This window comes from Linepithema humile, chromosome 6, assembly GCF_040581485.1.
Source record: "Linepithema humile isolate Giens D197 chromosome 6, Lhum_UNIL_v1.0, whole genome shotgun sequence".
In the NCBI taxonomy this organism is placed as follows: domain Eukaryota; kingdom Metazoa; phylum Arthropoda; class Insecta; order Hymenoptera; family Formicidae; genus Linepithema; species Linepithema humile.
The window spans coordinates 27,369,377-27,381,187 of record NC_090133.1 but is presented as its reverse complement, the minus strand read 5'-3'; the positions used below and the strand labels follow the sequence as shown (position 1 = coordinate 27,381,187).

At 32.5% G+C, this 11,811-nt stretch overlaps 4 protein-coding genes across 7 annotated transcripts in view; 3 read left to right on the top strand and 1 right to left on the bottom strand.

The window, feature by feature from the left end:
- Positions 1-252: 252 nt before the first annotated feature.
- Positions 253-2,877, top strand: rept (RuvB-like helicase 2 rept). 2 transcript variants are annotated; one of them, XM_012365148.2, is made up of 7 exons: positions 253-405; positions 959-1,066; positions 1,161-1,595; positions 1,668-2,100; positions 2,160-2,428; positions 2,503-2,608; positions 2,688-2,877. In XM_012365148.2, the coding sequence occupies exons 1-7, from the start codon at positions 400-402 to the stop codon at positions 2,723-2,725; spliced, it is 1,395 nt and encodes a 464-aa protein (XP_012220571.1). In that variant the 5' UTR covers positions 253-399; the 3' UTR covers positions 2,726-2,877. The 2 variants fall into 2 exon arrangements, with proteins under 2 accessions (XP_012220571.1, XP_012220572.1); XM_012365149.2 differs by lacking the exon at positions 2,688-2,877 and having other exon boundaries at positions 2,503-2,616.
- A 131-nt stretch (positions 2,878-3,008) lies between these two features.
- The window catches only part of LOC137000540 (uncharacterized), a 40,998-nt gene continuing 32,195 nt past the window's right edge, over positions 3,009-11,811 (bottom strand). Inside the window, exons 2-3 of the mRNA XM_067357491.1 lie at positions 3,768-3,899; positions 3,009-3,496 (exon numbers count right to left, since the gene is read on the bottom strand). Coding sequence (XP_067213592.1) covers positions 3,468-3,496; positions 3,768-3,899 — 161 coding nt within the window. The 3' untranslated portion in view covers positions 3,009-3,467. The remainder of the gene's footprint in view (positions 3,497-3,767; positions 3,900-11,811) is intronic.
- Positions 4,348-8,345, top strand: LOC105671308 (A disintegrin and metalloproteinase with thrombospondin motifs adt-1-like). Of its 3 annotated transcripts, XM_012365330.2 has the most exons (6): positions 4,349-5,095; positions 5,198-5,410; positions 5,521-6,238; positions 6,463-6,818; positions 6,880-7,169; positions 7,245-8,345. In XM_012365330.2, exons 2-6 carry the CDS (start codon positions 5,407-5,409, stop codon positions 7,446-7,448), a joined length of 1,572 nt encoding a protein of 523 aa, XP_012220753.2. In that variant the 5' UTR covers positions 4,349-5,095; positions 5,198-5,406; the 3' UTR covers positions 7,449-8,345. The 3 variants fall into 3 exon arrangements, with proteins under 3 accessions (XP_012220751.2, XP_067213582.1, XP_012220753.2); XM_012365328.2 differs by having other exon boundaries at positions 4,348-5,095; positions 6,880-8,345; XM_067357481.1 differs by having other exon boundaries at positions 4,348-5,099; positions 6,880-8,345.
- LOC105671310 (A disintegrin and metalloproteinase with thrombospondin motifs adt-2-like) lies at positions 8,588-11,282 on the top strand. Its single transcript, XM_012365332.2, has 5 exons — positions 8,588-8,719; positions 8,822-9,034; positions 9,145-9,860; positions 10,082-10,437; positions 10,499-11,282. The coding sequence occupies exons 1-5, from the start codon at positions 8,603-8,605 to the stop codon at positions 11,065-11,067; spliced, it is 1,971 nt and encodes a 656-aa protein (XP_012220755.2). The 5' UTR covers positions 8,588-8,602; the 3' UTR covers positions 11,068-11,282.

Here is an 11,811-nt window from a genome sequence, read left to right as displayed (position 1 = left end):
ATGGTTTCCCTAGGAAAAAGAGAAAGCTACACTACTACGGGTATCTGTCTTCGTAGCAACGTTTTTGATTGGCTAGCTATGATTACCTGATTATAAAGCGCCACTGAATATGTATTGAGTTCAGTGAAGAGATCCTACAACAGAAAGAGACAAAATAATCCAAATGCTCTCTCTGTCTGATCGTATTTTCATATCTAGCGTCATTGCCTAGAAACAATCGGAACCAATAACGCAAGCTCGAGCACCAAAATCACGTGATAGAAGGGGCACGTAATATCGAGAACTGCGCAAAGCGTTCTACGAGAAAACACTCATCGCGTCTTTTTGCGCGTGCATGCTTGTTTCTCACGATTGTTATGGTGTTTGATAGTGTTTGACAAATACGTATTATTATTAATAATGGCGGTAAGTTTTCTTATTTTAATAAGAATACTGTATACATTTATCTCAATATAATATAAACTTTTTAATCTCGCACGATTTTGTGAGGTTAGGCCTGATCTACAATGTGCTTCTTGCTCTCTGCCTTTCGTATTTTTTGCTTTTTATGTATTTATCGCATAGTCAAGAAACAATGTCATTCACAATTTCTCCTTTCTGAATTTCCGAAGAAAGATATTACTTTACATAGAGGCAAAAAGGCAGAGAAAAAGCACATTATGTAGTGGACTTTACTGCATAAGGTATAACATGCTTTTATCTAAGACGCCGGTTAACCTAAACCTAAACTTTCTTTTGATATATTTGAAATTCATTTTATTTGCATATTGTATTTTGTATAAAACCTTTGAATAGTAATATTTTTTAATCTAATTTTATAAATAGTTATTGATATTGCTTCTTACATTACATCAGTCGACATAGCAACCGAATGTTTGATCAATTTCCTGAGAATCCTAAATAATTGGCAATATACAGATACTAAAATTTTCATTAATTCAACTATTTTTTATTTCAGGTTCTTACTAATGTGCAGGATGTCCGTGAGATCACAAAGATAGAGCGTATTGGTGCTCATTCTCACATTAGAGGCTTAGGCCTCAATGATAGTTTGGAGCCTCGTCATGTAATTATTATTTTACGTTGTGTATAAATTCTATATTTATATTACAAATGATAAAATGAACATCCGTATTCTTTTTATTATTATGTTATTTTAGGTCTCCCAAGGTATGGTTGGCCAGCTTATGGCACGCAGAGCCGTCGGTGTTATCTTGGAGATGATTAAGGATGGTAAAATAGCAGGTCGTGCAATTTTATTGGCTGGACAACCTGGCACAGGAAAAACTGCCATTGCTATGGGATTGGCGCAAGCTTTGGGTTTGGATACTCCTTTCACATCAATGGCTGGTTCTGAAATATATTCTTTGGAGATGAGCAAAACAGAAGCCTTAACTCAAGCCATTCGAAAATCGATTGGAGTTAGAATCAAAGAAGAAACAGAAATAATCGAGGGTGAAGTTGTGGAGATTCAAGTTGACAGACCAGCAGCTGGAGTTGGAGTAAAAATTGGCAAATTGACGTTAAAAACAACCGAGATGGAAACAATTTATGATTTAGGAAATAAAATGATCGATTGTTTAATGAAGGAAAAAGTTAGTATGTCTGCATATTTTGAAGAATTTCAAATTTTAATTTTTACATTACAACTTTGTATTGTTTTTTAGGTACAAGCTGGTGATGTTGTAACAATCGATAAGGCAACGGGAAAAATCAACAGGCTTGGACGTTCTTTCACCAGAGCTCGAGATTACGACGCGACTGGTTCGCAAACACGCTTCGTGCAGTGTCCAGAGGGCGAATTGCAGAAACGCAAGGAAGTTGTTCACACAGTGACTCTGCACGAAATCGATGTGATAAATAGCAGAACTCACGGATTCTTAGCGCTGTTCTCCGGAGACACCGGCGAGATCAAATCTGAAGTGAGAGAACAAATAAACTCTAAAATCGCAGAATGGCGGGAGGAGGGCAAGGCGGAAATCGTCCCGGGCGTTCTTTTCATCGATGAAGTACATATGTTGGACATCGAATGTTTCTCGTTTCTCAATCGAGCATTAGAGAATGAAATGGCTCCAGTTGTAATCATGGCAACAAATAGAGGTACAAACATACGAATATAACAATCAATTATAGATTATTTCACATAATTGCTTTCGCAGGTATCACAAGAATCAGAGGGACAAATTATAAGAGCCCGCATGGCATCCCGATTGACTTATTGGATCGTATGATTATTGTTCCAACAAGTCCGTATCAAGAAAAGGATCTGAAAGAAATTTTAAAAATTAGATGCGAAGAAGAAGATTGCGAAATGGCTGACGACGCTCTGACCGTGCTAACAAGGATTGCATTAGAAACATCGTTAAGATACGCAATACAGTTAATTACGACGGCTTCCCTTGTTAGCCGCCGAAGGAAAACTGCGGAAGTAAGGAGCACAAACTACAATTTTTTACATGAATGCATTTAATGATACTAATGTAGGTTTTCAATTGATTTTAGGTCAGTATTGAGGATGTAAAACGCGTTTACTCTCTGTTCCTCGATGAAAATAGATCTACACAATTTCTCAAGGAATATCAGGATGATTTTATGTTCAATGAATTCAGTAAGTAGCGGCAGATAATATATATAATTTATTATGTGGTCAATCAATGTGTATGTGTTTAATTGTTTAACTGTTTCAGCTGCTTCAACTGAGGAAAGTATGGCTGTTTCTCCATAATATACTATGGAAGTACACAAATCAAAGTTTTTAAGTTCTGTATTTTGTAAAACTGTTACAACAAAAGGTGTTGTAATATGAAAATAAAAATATGAAAAATGTAAAAAATATAAAAATATGAAAATAAAATTGACATATACTTACTATTCTTATTACTAGGGTATTATTGCATGTGTGTGTAAGCAATTCACTATACAGAATATTCTGCAATAAAACTGACAAACTTTGTTAGTGTTTGAGAGATTATTCTGAGGGAAAAGAAGTTAGAAACGAGTCGATTCGGTTCTGTTATAGAGATATGAAAAGTTTATTGATACAAATTAAAAATGCTCAGGCATATGTTCAAACTATATTAGTACTCGTTTTAATTTAATATTACAGTTAATATACTTTAGAATTATTATAAAAATAATAATTAACACTTACAGAGGTATATATTATTTTTGGTATAAAGCTTAATTACATTAGTACGATAACGATAACGCGCAATTTTTATTTTATTTTTATAGGTTTATTTTTTGATCTGTTGTTTAAGAAAGAATCAGCTTGATAGAAGTTTGTTCTGTTGTCAAACAAATTTGAAAGTTATGAGTTGAGAAACTTTGATAAAACGATTCTCTTTACCGCAAGAAAACCTGAATTTGAATACATTTTAGCGCGGCAAAAAAGTAAAGTATTCACTTTACAAATGTGCGCTTCCAGCAAATTGGTGCATGACATAGAATGCAATTTAACATTGCATTTATGTCTTTTTCTCCTGGATCTTTTTGACTAAAAAAGAAATTAGCATTAGTTATCGCATAATGACATACGCAAAGTCTTAAAGGTACATAAATTACGTAAAAAACTCGTTTTTGCGCAACCGCTTGCACTATTTACACAACATGCAAATCAGACATTTTATAATTTGGTTTACAGCATTCCGGTTCTTTGCTTGTATCGCGATATGGATAGAAAGCAAGGAGAAAGTAGCGCAAAAGAATTCATCGGGAAAACAAGATTTCGTAATCTAATTTTGTTACATTTATTATATGACACTTACTGGTTATCAACTTTATGCCATCTTCTGGTTTGTACAACGATTGGGTTTTCTTATCTTTCGATATGAAACCTAGGCCGTAGCCTACCTTGTACACAGGCAGTGGAATTACCGTGGATGACACAGGTATCATTACTAAAAAAGAAATAAAATTATAATTATTAATAATTAACATAAAAACATTATTATAATATAAATTCGTAATTTTTCAATAAAAAAAAAAATTAATTGCGATCTTAATAAGTGCCTTTATATCATTAAAAAAAAAATTAGATTTTACAAATAATGGCAGTTTAATCCAAATGCGGGAAAGTTAATAGCTAAATAAAGTAAAGGTGCTTTTATTCCGAATGAGTCATTGTGTCGACGGATAAACGAGAACGAAGACGTCACTCACCACGTTATGTAATTCAAAAGTCTATCAATGTTTTATTAATACTTATATATATATAAATGATTAATAAACGAAAAAAATAAAGAAAATTTCATTCCGTAAGAAAAAAGTATTCAAACTTATTTATTAAAAATATTTATTTATTTATCATTTAAACTTATGTGAGCTCCGTAATCGAATAGGGAACGCCGTCAGAAACAGATAAGTTTTGATGTATTCTCTTAGTCAATCAGAAAATCAGTAACTAATTATAATTTAGTTTTATAACATATCTCAAAATTTATTAGGCTAAATTGCGCCAGCAATGTCATACTCTAGTCATTCTAAAATTGTCGTTAATTAACATCTTTTTAACGATTGAGAATAATGTTCAAAATGTTTAATAGAAATGTTACATATTCTACATATCGATCACAATTCATATTTTCTGAAATTTTACCGTTATTGCAAATATTATATGTGAAATATACAAATCAGAACTGAAGCAAGAAAATTTGTGTATAGGACGTATCAATAAAATGTATATACATTTTATTACCATATGTTTTTACAAGTAAAATGGATGGACATTAACTTGTTAATTGTGTATAAATTTTACTAGGACACTCTGTAAATATAGCAAAGAAGGAATATATACAACAAATGTCACACTACACGAATTATATATCCAAAACTTAGGTGCCAGTATGTGTTCTATACGCGATCAGAAGATACAACAAACGCGTGAGAGTAGTATGACGTATGTATATAATAAGTATTTTGATATAGAAGACGTTATTTTTAATTTTCAATTATCTAAAGATTGAAAAACGTGAGAAACAACATGTTTTTTATATTGAAGTTGCTGTTAGTAATATTATTAAATAAAACGTACGCGTATATCACGCAAGATATCGAAACAATATTACTGCCAGCATTGAATTCGAGCGTAGAAGAAGTACGTGAGTTTTATTGTGTTGCATTATATACTCATTGCTCAACGTTTCAAATATTATTCCAAAAATATTAAGCCTTTTATTTATTGTTATTCAAATTGCAGATACACCTAACTCTGAAAGTTTTTGGAACACAAATTCAGCTAAACCTGCGTAGAAACGACCAGATTGTATCGTCCTTGTTTAAAGTATGGAAATATGACGCAAAAGGCATCACAAAAGATCTACCGCAATTAAACGCATCGGATCCTTGCTATTATTTTCACAAAGATCATATCAGCACAGCGACCATAAACTTTTGTCAAGATTATGGATGGGTCAGTAAAATTATATGAAAAACAAATAATTCTTACTTTTAATCTCAAATTTTTTATTGTAAACATAAGCATAACACGCAAAAACATTAATGTATATATTTCAAAACTAGGAAGGATTCGTTGTGTTCTAAAAAATAAAACATTGGAAATTAGACCTTTACAGGATAACTTTGCGTTTTTATCGTTAATTGACGACCTCTGCGTTAAAGAAGAAATTAATATTTCATTTGGCAAACCTCATCTAATTAAAAGATCGTTGCAATTATCTGCAGACACAAGTTTTCATAATTTGGACAATTTTAAACTGAAGCGAAGTCATGTGAAAAATACGGAAAAAAAATTAACTATAGAACTGGGTGTTTTCTTCGATGAAGCCGCATATCGTACGTTCATGCCTTTTCTGGGCAAAAATGAGAATACATTGCGCATGTTGATATTAGCATATGTCAATAATATGCAAGCTGTGTTCCATCATCCTAGTTTGGGTGTTTCTATCGATATTTTGTTGGTATATTTGGAAATTATGGAAAAACAGCCATCACATTTACCAGTATTTGGTGGCAACGCTAGCGAATTGCTGTATTCGTTCTGCTATTATGCGCAAACTCGAAATCCTCCGGACGACAATGATCCGAATCACTGGGACGTTGGTCTTTATATAACAGGAATAGACATTTATATGGAACACAATTTTATGCTGGGACTATCCTTCCTGAACGATGTAATCACCCCAAATGAATCGTGTGCGATAGTAGAATTTGGTATTGCAAATCATCTATCTTCAGGTTTTACATCATCTCTCGTTGCTGCTCATGAGATCAGCCATGTGTAAGATAATAATAGCTTTACGTATAAATTAAAGATAAATAATATGTCTATAAAAGTTTATTCAATTGTATAATTTGAAAGCAAAAAGTAAACAACATTTTTATAAGATTTGTTCTTTCAAATGTTTATTATGTTAATTATTAATAAATCGTAATATTTAAAAATATTTAGAATAATTCAAAGTAAAGCATATTGTCAAAATTAATAATTTATTTCTTCCGAAGCTTAGGAATGCAACACGATTCCGATTATACGCTACCATGTGATAAAGATAAATATATAATGTCATTTCGCCAACTCCATCAAGGTCAAATAACATGGTCCGAGTGTAGCCGTGATATAGTTGAAAAACTATGGATTGCACAGAAGTATTTTGGAGATCGTACGAGATCGATAGACGAATATGATCATTCGCGTTATCACAATTTGCCCGGAAGACAATGGACCGCCAAAGCACAATGCGAAATATTCTTTCGCGACAAGGATGCAAACGTAGTCTCGTTGCTTGACATATGCAAAACCTTACAATGTGAAACGCCTAATAAAAAAGACTTTTACTTCACGGGACCGGCGTTGCAAGGTGCGTTTCCACTTGCTGATCTCTCAAATAGTTTATGGTTTAATTAATCTCATTTTTTTAGGTACTTATTGCGCACCTGGAAAAGAATGTCGCGGCGGAGAATGCGTGTCCGTTATCGAGCCGCCATACAATTTTAAGTTTTGTCCAAAAGATAACTGGAGTGAATGGGAAGAAGGCACCTGTCAAAGTAGTTGCTTCGAAAAATCTAACGGCGTAAGAGTCAGACGACGTTCTTGCAAACATGGAATTCACAGAACGGCGAGATGCGAAGGACCATATTACGACGTGGTTCTGTGCAGTGACTCGATGCTTTGCACTGAAAATCGCTGGCCAATCTTCAAGTTTACTACCGTAAAATGCTTGCATTTCAATAACGATCTAAAGTTTAATTTCAAGATTGAACTGGAAAATGGACCGGGATTTCAGGTCCATCATAATGTCGCGGAACCGTGGAAGGCCTGTACTATACACTGCCGCATAAAAGATTCACCAACTTCCTACGCACCACGCTTGGAACTCCTCAGCATCAATATCGATCCATACTTTCCGGATGGAACGTGGTGTCACAATGAAGATGGCCAAGATTATTACTGCCGCCAACATTACTGTATGCCGAAAAGCGAGTCTTAAGAATAATTGTCGGAAGATTATCAACGAGTGTGAAAGAAAATTGAGAAAAAAAAAAACGCGTTAATTAGTCAAAAATAGTTGGTCCATTCGTTTGATATGAATATTCAATAGGTCGATCTGTTAACATCCGTTTTGTAGATGCATCTATCATGCATATCTTGTTTGATGAAGAAAAGTGGACGAAGAATTTTGTCGAATTATCAGCATCTAAAATGAAATACGTCGATTAGCATTATTAAGAACGAGAAAAAAAATAGATAATAAGTAATTAACATGTTTACAAAACGGTAAAATTAATAACTGAATAAAGTAAAGGTATTTTCATATATTTCGTATAATAAAAATAATTTTTATTTTGGAAAAAAGAAAGAAAATTTTATTACATAATCAAAAGATATTAAATATTATTTGGTAAAAGCATTTATTTATTTATTTATTTACTGAATTCATAAGCTTCGAAAAAGTCACGATCTTAGAAATGGATAAATTACAATATATTTTTTTAGTCAATCAGTAAATCCGTAACCGATTGTATTTTACTTTTAAAGTATATAATATTCATATTTAACAATATATAATATGATATTTATAAAGCTAAATTACACCCGCACAATGTTATGTTCTAGTCTTTCTAAAATTGTTATTCATTAAAATTTCTTTAACGTTTGTGAATATTGATTAAAATATTTGTGAATAATGTTACACATTTGACATATCAACCATAATTTATACCGCATTTTTTTAATTCCCACGATATTGCAAATTTCATGTGAAAAATATACAATTCAAAGTCGAAAAGGAAAATACGAATATACAAGATGAACCAATAAAACGTAATACATTTTATTACCATATATTTCAACAAAATAGACAAACGATAACTTATTATTATGTATACATTTTATTAGGACACCTTGTATATGTAACAAAGAAAGTATATATACAATAAGTGTCACACGATACGAATGATATTCCTATATGCAAATACCAGTATGAGTTTGTATGTGATTAAAAGATACAACGAACATTGAATGCTCAGAATCTGCAGCAGTAAACAGAGCATTATAGCGTATGTATGTAATAAGTAATTTCATACAAAAAAAACGTAGATAAAACATTTTTAAGTACTCAAACTAAAAAACGCGAGAAATAACATGTTCTACATATTAAAATTGATGTTAGTAATATTATTAAATGAAACGTACGCGTATATCACGCAAGATATCGAAACGATATTACTGCCAACATTGAGTTCGACAAGCGCAGAAGAAGTACGTGAGTTTTATTGTGTTGCATTATATACTTATTGCTCAACGTTTCAAATATTATTCCAGAATTATTAAGCCTTTTATTTATTGTTATTTAAATTGCAGATACCACTAACTCTGAAAGTTTTTGGAACACAAATTCAGCTAAACCTGCGTAGAAACGACCAGATTGTATCGTCCTTGTTTAAAGTATGGAAACATGATGCAAATCGCATCACCAGAAAACTATCGCAATCAAACGCATCGAGCCCTTACTATTATTTTCATAAAAATCATGTCAGCACAGCGACCATAAACTTTTGTCAAGAGCATGGATGGGTGAGTAAAACTATATGAAAAACAAATAATTTTCACTTTTAATCTCAAATTCTTTATTGTAAACATAAGCATGACACGCAAGAACATTAATGTATATATTTCAAAACTAGAATGGATTCGTTGTTCTAAAAAATGCAACATTGGAAATTAGACCTTTACAGGATGACTATGCGTTTTTATCGTCAACTGACGATCTCTGCGTTAAAGAAAAGATTAATATTTCATTTGGCAAACCTCACCTAATTAAAAGATCGTTGCAATTATCTGCAAACACAAGTTTTCATAATTTGGACAATTTTGAACTAAAGCGACGTCATGCGAAAAATACGCAAAAAAAATTAATTATAGAACTGGGTGTTTTCTTGGATGAAGCCGCATATCGTACGTTCATGCCTTTTCTAGGCAACAATGAGAGTACATTGCGCATGTTGATATTAGCATATGTGAATCGTATCCAAGCTGTGTTCCATCATCCTAGTTTGGGTGTTTCTATCGATATTTTGTTGGTATATTTGGAAATTATGGAAAAACAGCCATCACATTTACCAGTTTTTGGTGGCAACTCTAGCAAATTGCTGGATTCGTTCTGCTATTATGCGCAAATTCAAAATCCACCGGACGACAATGATCCGCATCACTGGGACGTTGGTCTTTATCTAACAGGAATAGACCTTTATTCGAAGGACCGTACTAACCTGGGAATGTCCTTCGTGAACGTTGTGAGCGTCCAAAAATATTCGTGTGCGATAGTAGAATTCGGTGTTGCAAATGATCTATCTTCAGGTTTTACATCATCTCTCGTTGCTGCTCATGAGATCAGCCATATGTAAGTTAATAATAATTTTACGTAGAAATTAGACATAAATAATATGTTCTATAAAAACTAATTCACTTGTATAATTTAAAAGCAAAAAGTAAAGAAACTTTTATAAGATTTGTTCTTTCAAATGTTTATGTTAATTATTCATAAATTTTAATATTTAAAAATATTTAGAATAATGCAAAGTAAAGATTATTGTCAAAATTAATAATTTATTTCTTCCGAAGCTTAGGAATGCAACACGATTCCGATTATATGCTACCATGTGATAAATATAAATATATTATGTCATCTTTCCGACTCCATCAAGGTCAAGTAACATGGTCCGAGTGTAGCCGTGATACGGTTGAAAAACTATGGACTGCACAGAAGTATTTTAAAGATCGTACGAGATCGATACACGAATATGATCATTCGCGTTATCACGATTTGCCCGGAAGAGAATGGACCGCCAAAATACAATGCGAAATATATTTTCGCGACAACGATGCAAACGTAGTCTCGTTGCTTGACATATGCAAAACCTTACAATGTGAAACGCCTAATAAAAAAGGCTTTTACTTCACGGGACCGGCGTTAGAAGGTGTGTTTCCACTTGCTGATCTCTCAAATAGTTTATGATTTAATTATTCTCATTTTTTTAGGTACTTATTGCGCACCTGGGAAGGAATGTCGCGGCGGAGAATGCGTGCCCGTTATCGAGCCGCCATACAATTTTAAGTTTTGTCCAGAAGATAACTGGAGTGAATGGAAAAAAGGCACCTGTCAAAGTAGTTGCTTGGAGGAATCTAAAGGCGTAAGAGTCAGACGACGTTCTTGCAAACATGGAATTCACAGAACGGCGAGATGCGAAGGACCATATTACGACGTGGTTCTATGCAATGACTCAATGCTTTGCACTGAAAATCGTTGGCCAATCTTCAAGTTTATTACCAAAAAATGCTTGCAATTCAATAACGATTTAAAGCTTCAATTTGAGATTAAACTAGAAAGTGGAGCGGGATTGCAGGTCCTTTATAATGTCACAGAACCGTGGAAGGCCTGTACTATACACTGCCACATAAAAGATTCACCAACTCCCTACGCACCACGCTTGGAACTGCTCAGCATCGATATCGATCCATACTTTCCAGATGGAACGTGGTGTCACAATAAAGACGGCCAGAATTATTACTGCCGCCAACATTACTGTATTCCGGAAAGCTACTTTTAAGAATAATTGACGAAATATTATCAACGTGGGTGAAGGAAAACTGAGAAAAAGAAACGCGTTAATTAGTCTAGAATAGTTTGTCCATATGTTTGATATGAATATTCAATAGATATATCTGTTAACATCCGTTTTGTAGATGTATCTATCATGCCTATCTTATTTGAAAAAAAGTGGACGAAGAATTTCGTCGAATTATCAGCATCTAAAATAAATTACGTCGATTAGCATTACTAAAAACGTAAAAAAAAACAAAAAAAATACATAATAAATAATTAATACGTTTACAAAACAGTAAAATTAATAACTGAATAAAGTAAAAGTATTTTCATATATTTCGAGTAATAAAAATAATTGTTATTCTTGAAAAAGTTAAAAAGTTTTATTACATAATAAAAAAATATTGAATATTATTTAGTAAAAACATTTATTTATTTATTTATTGAACTCATAAACTCCGAATAAGTCGCGATCCTAGAAATGGATAAATTTCGATATATTTTCTTAGTCAATCAGTAAATCCGAAACCGATTGTATTTTACTTAATAGTATATAATATTTATATTTAACAATATATAATATGATATTTATAAGGCTAAATTACGCCCGCACAATGTTATGTTCTAGTCTTTCTAAAATTGTTATTCATTAAAATTTCTTTAACGTTTGTGAATATTGATTAAAATATTTGTGAATAATGTTACACATTTTACATATCAACCATATTTCATACCGCATTTTTTTAAT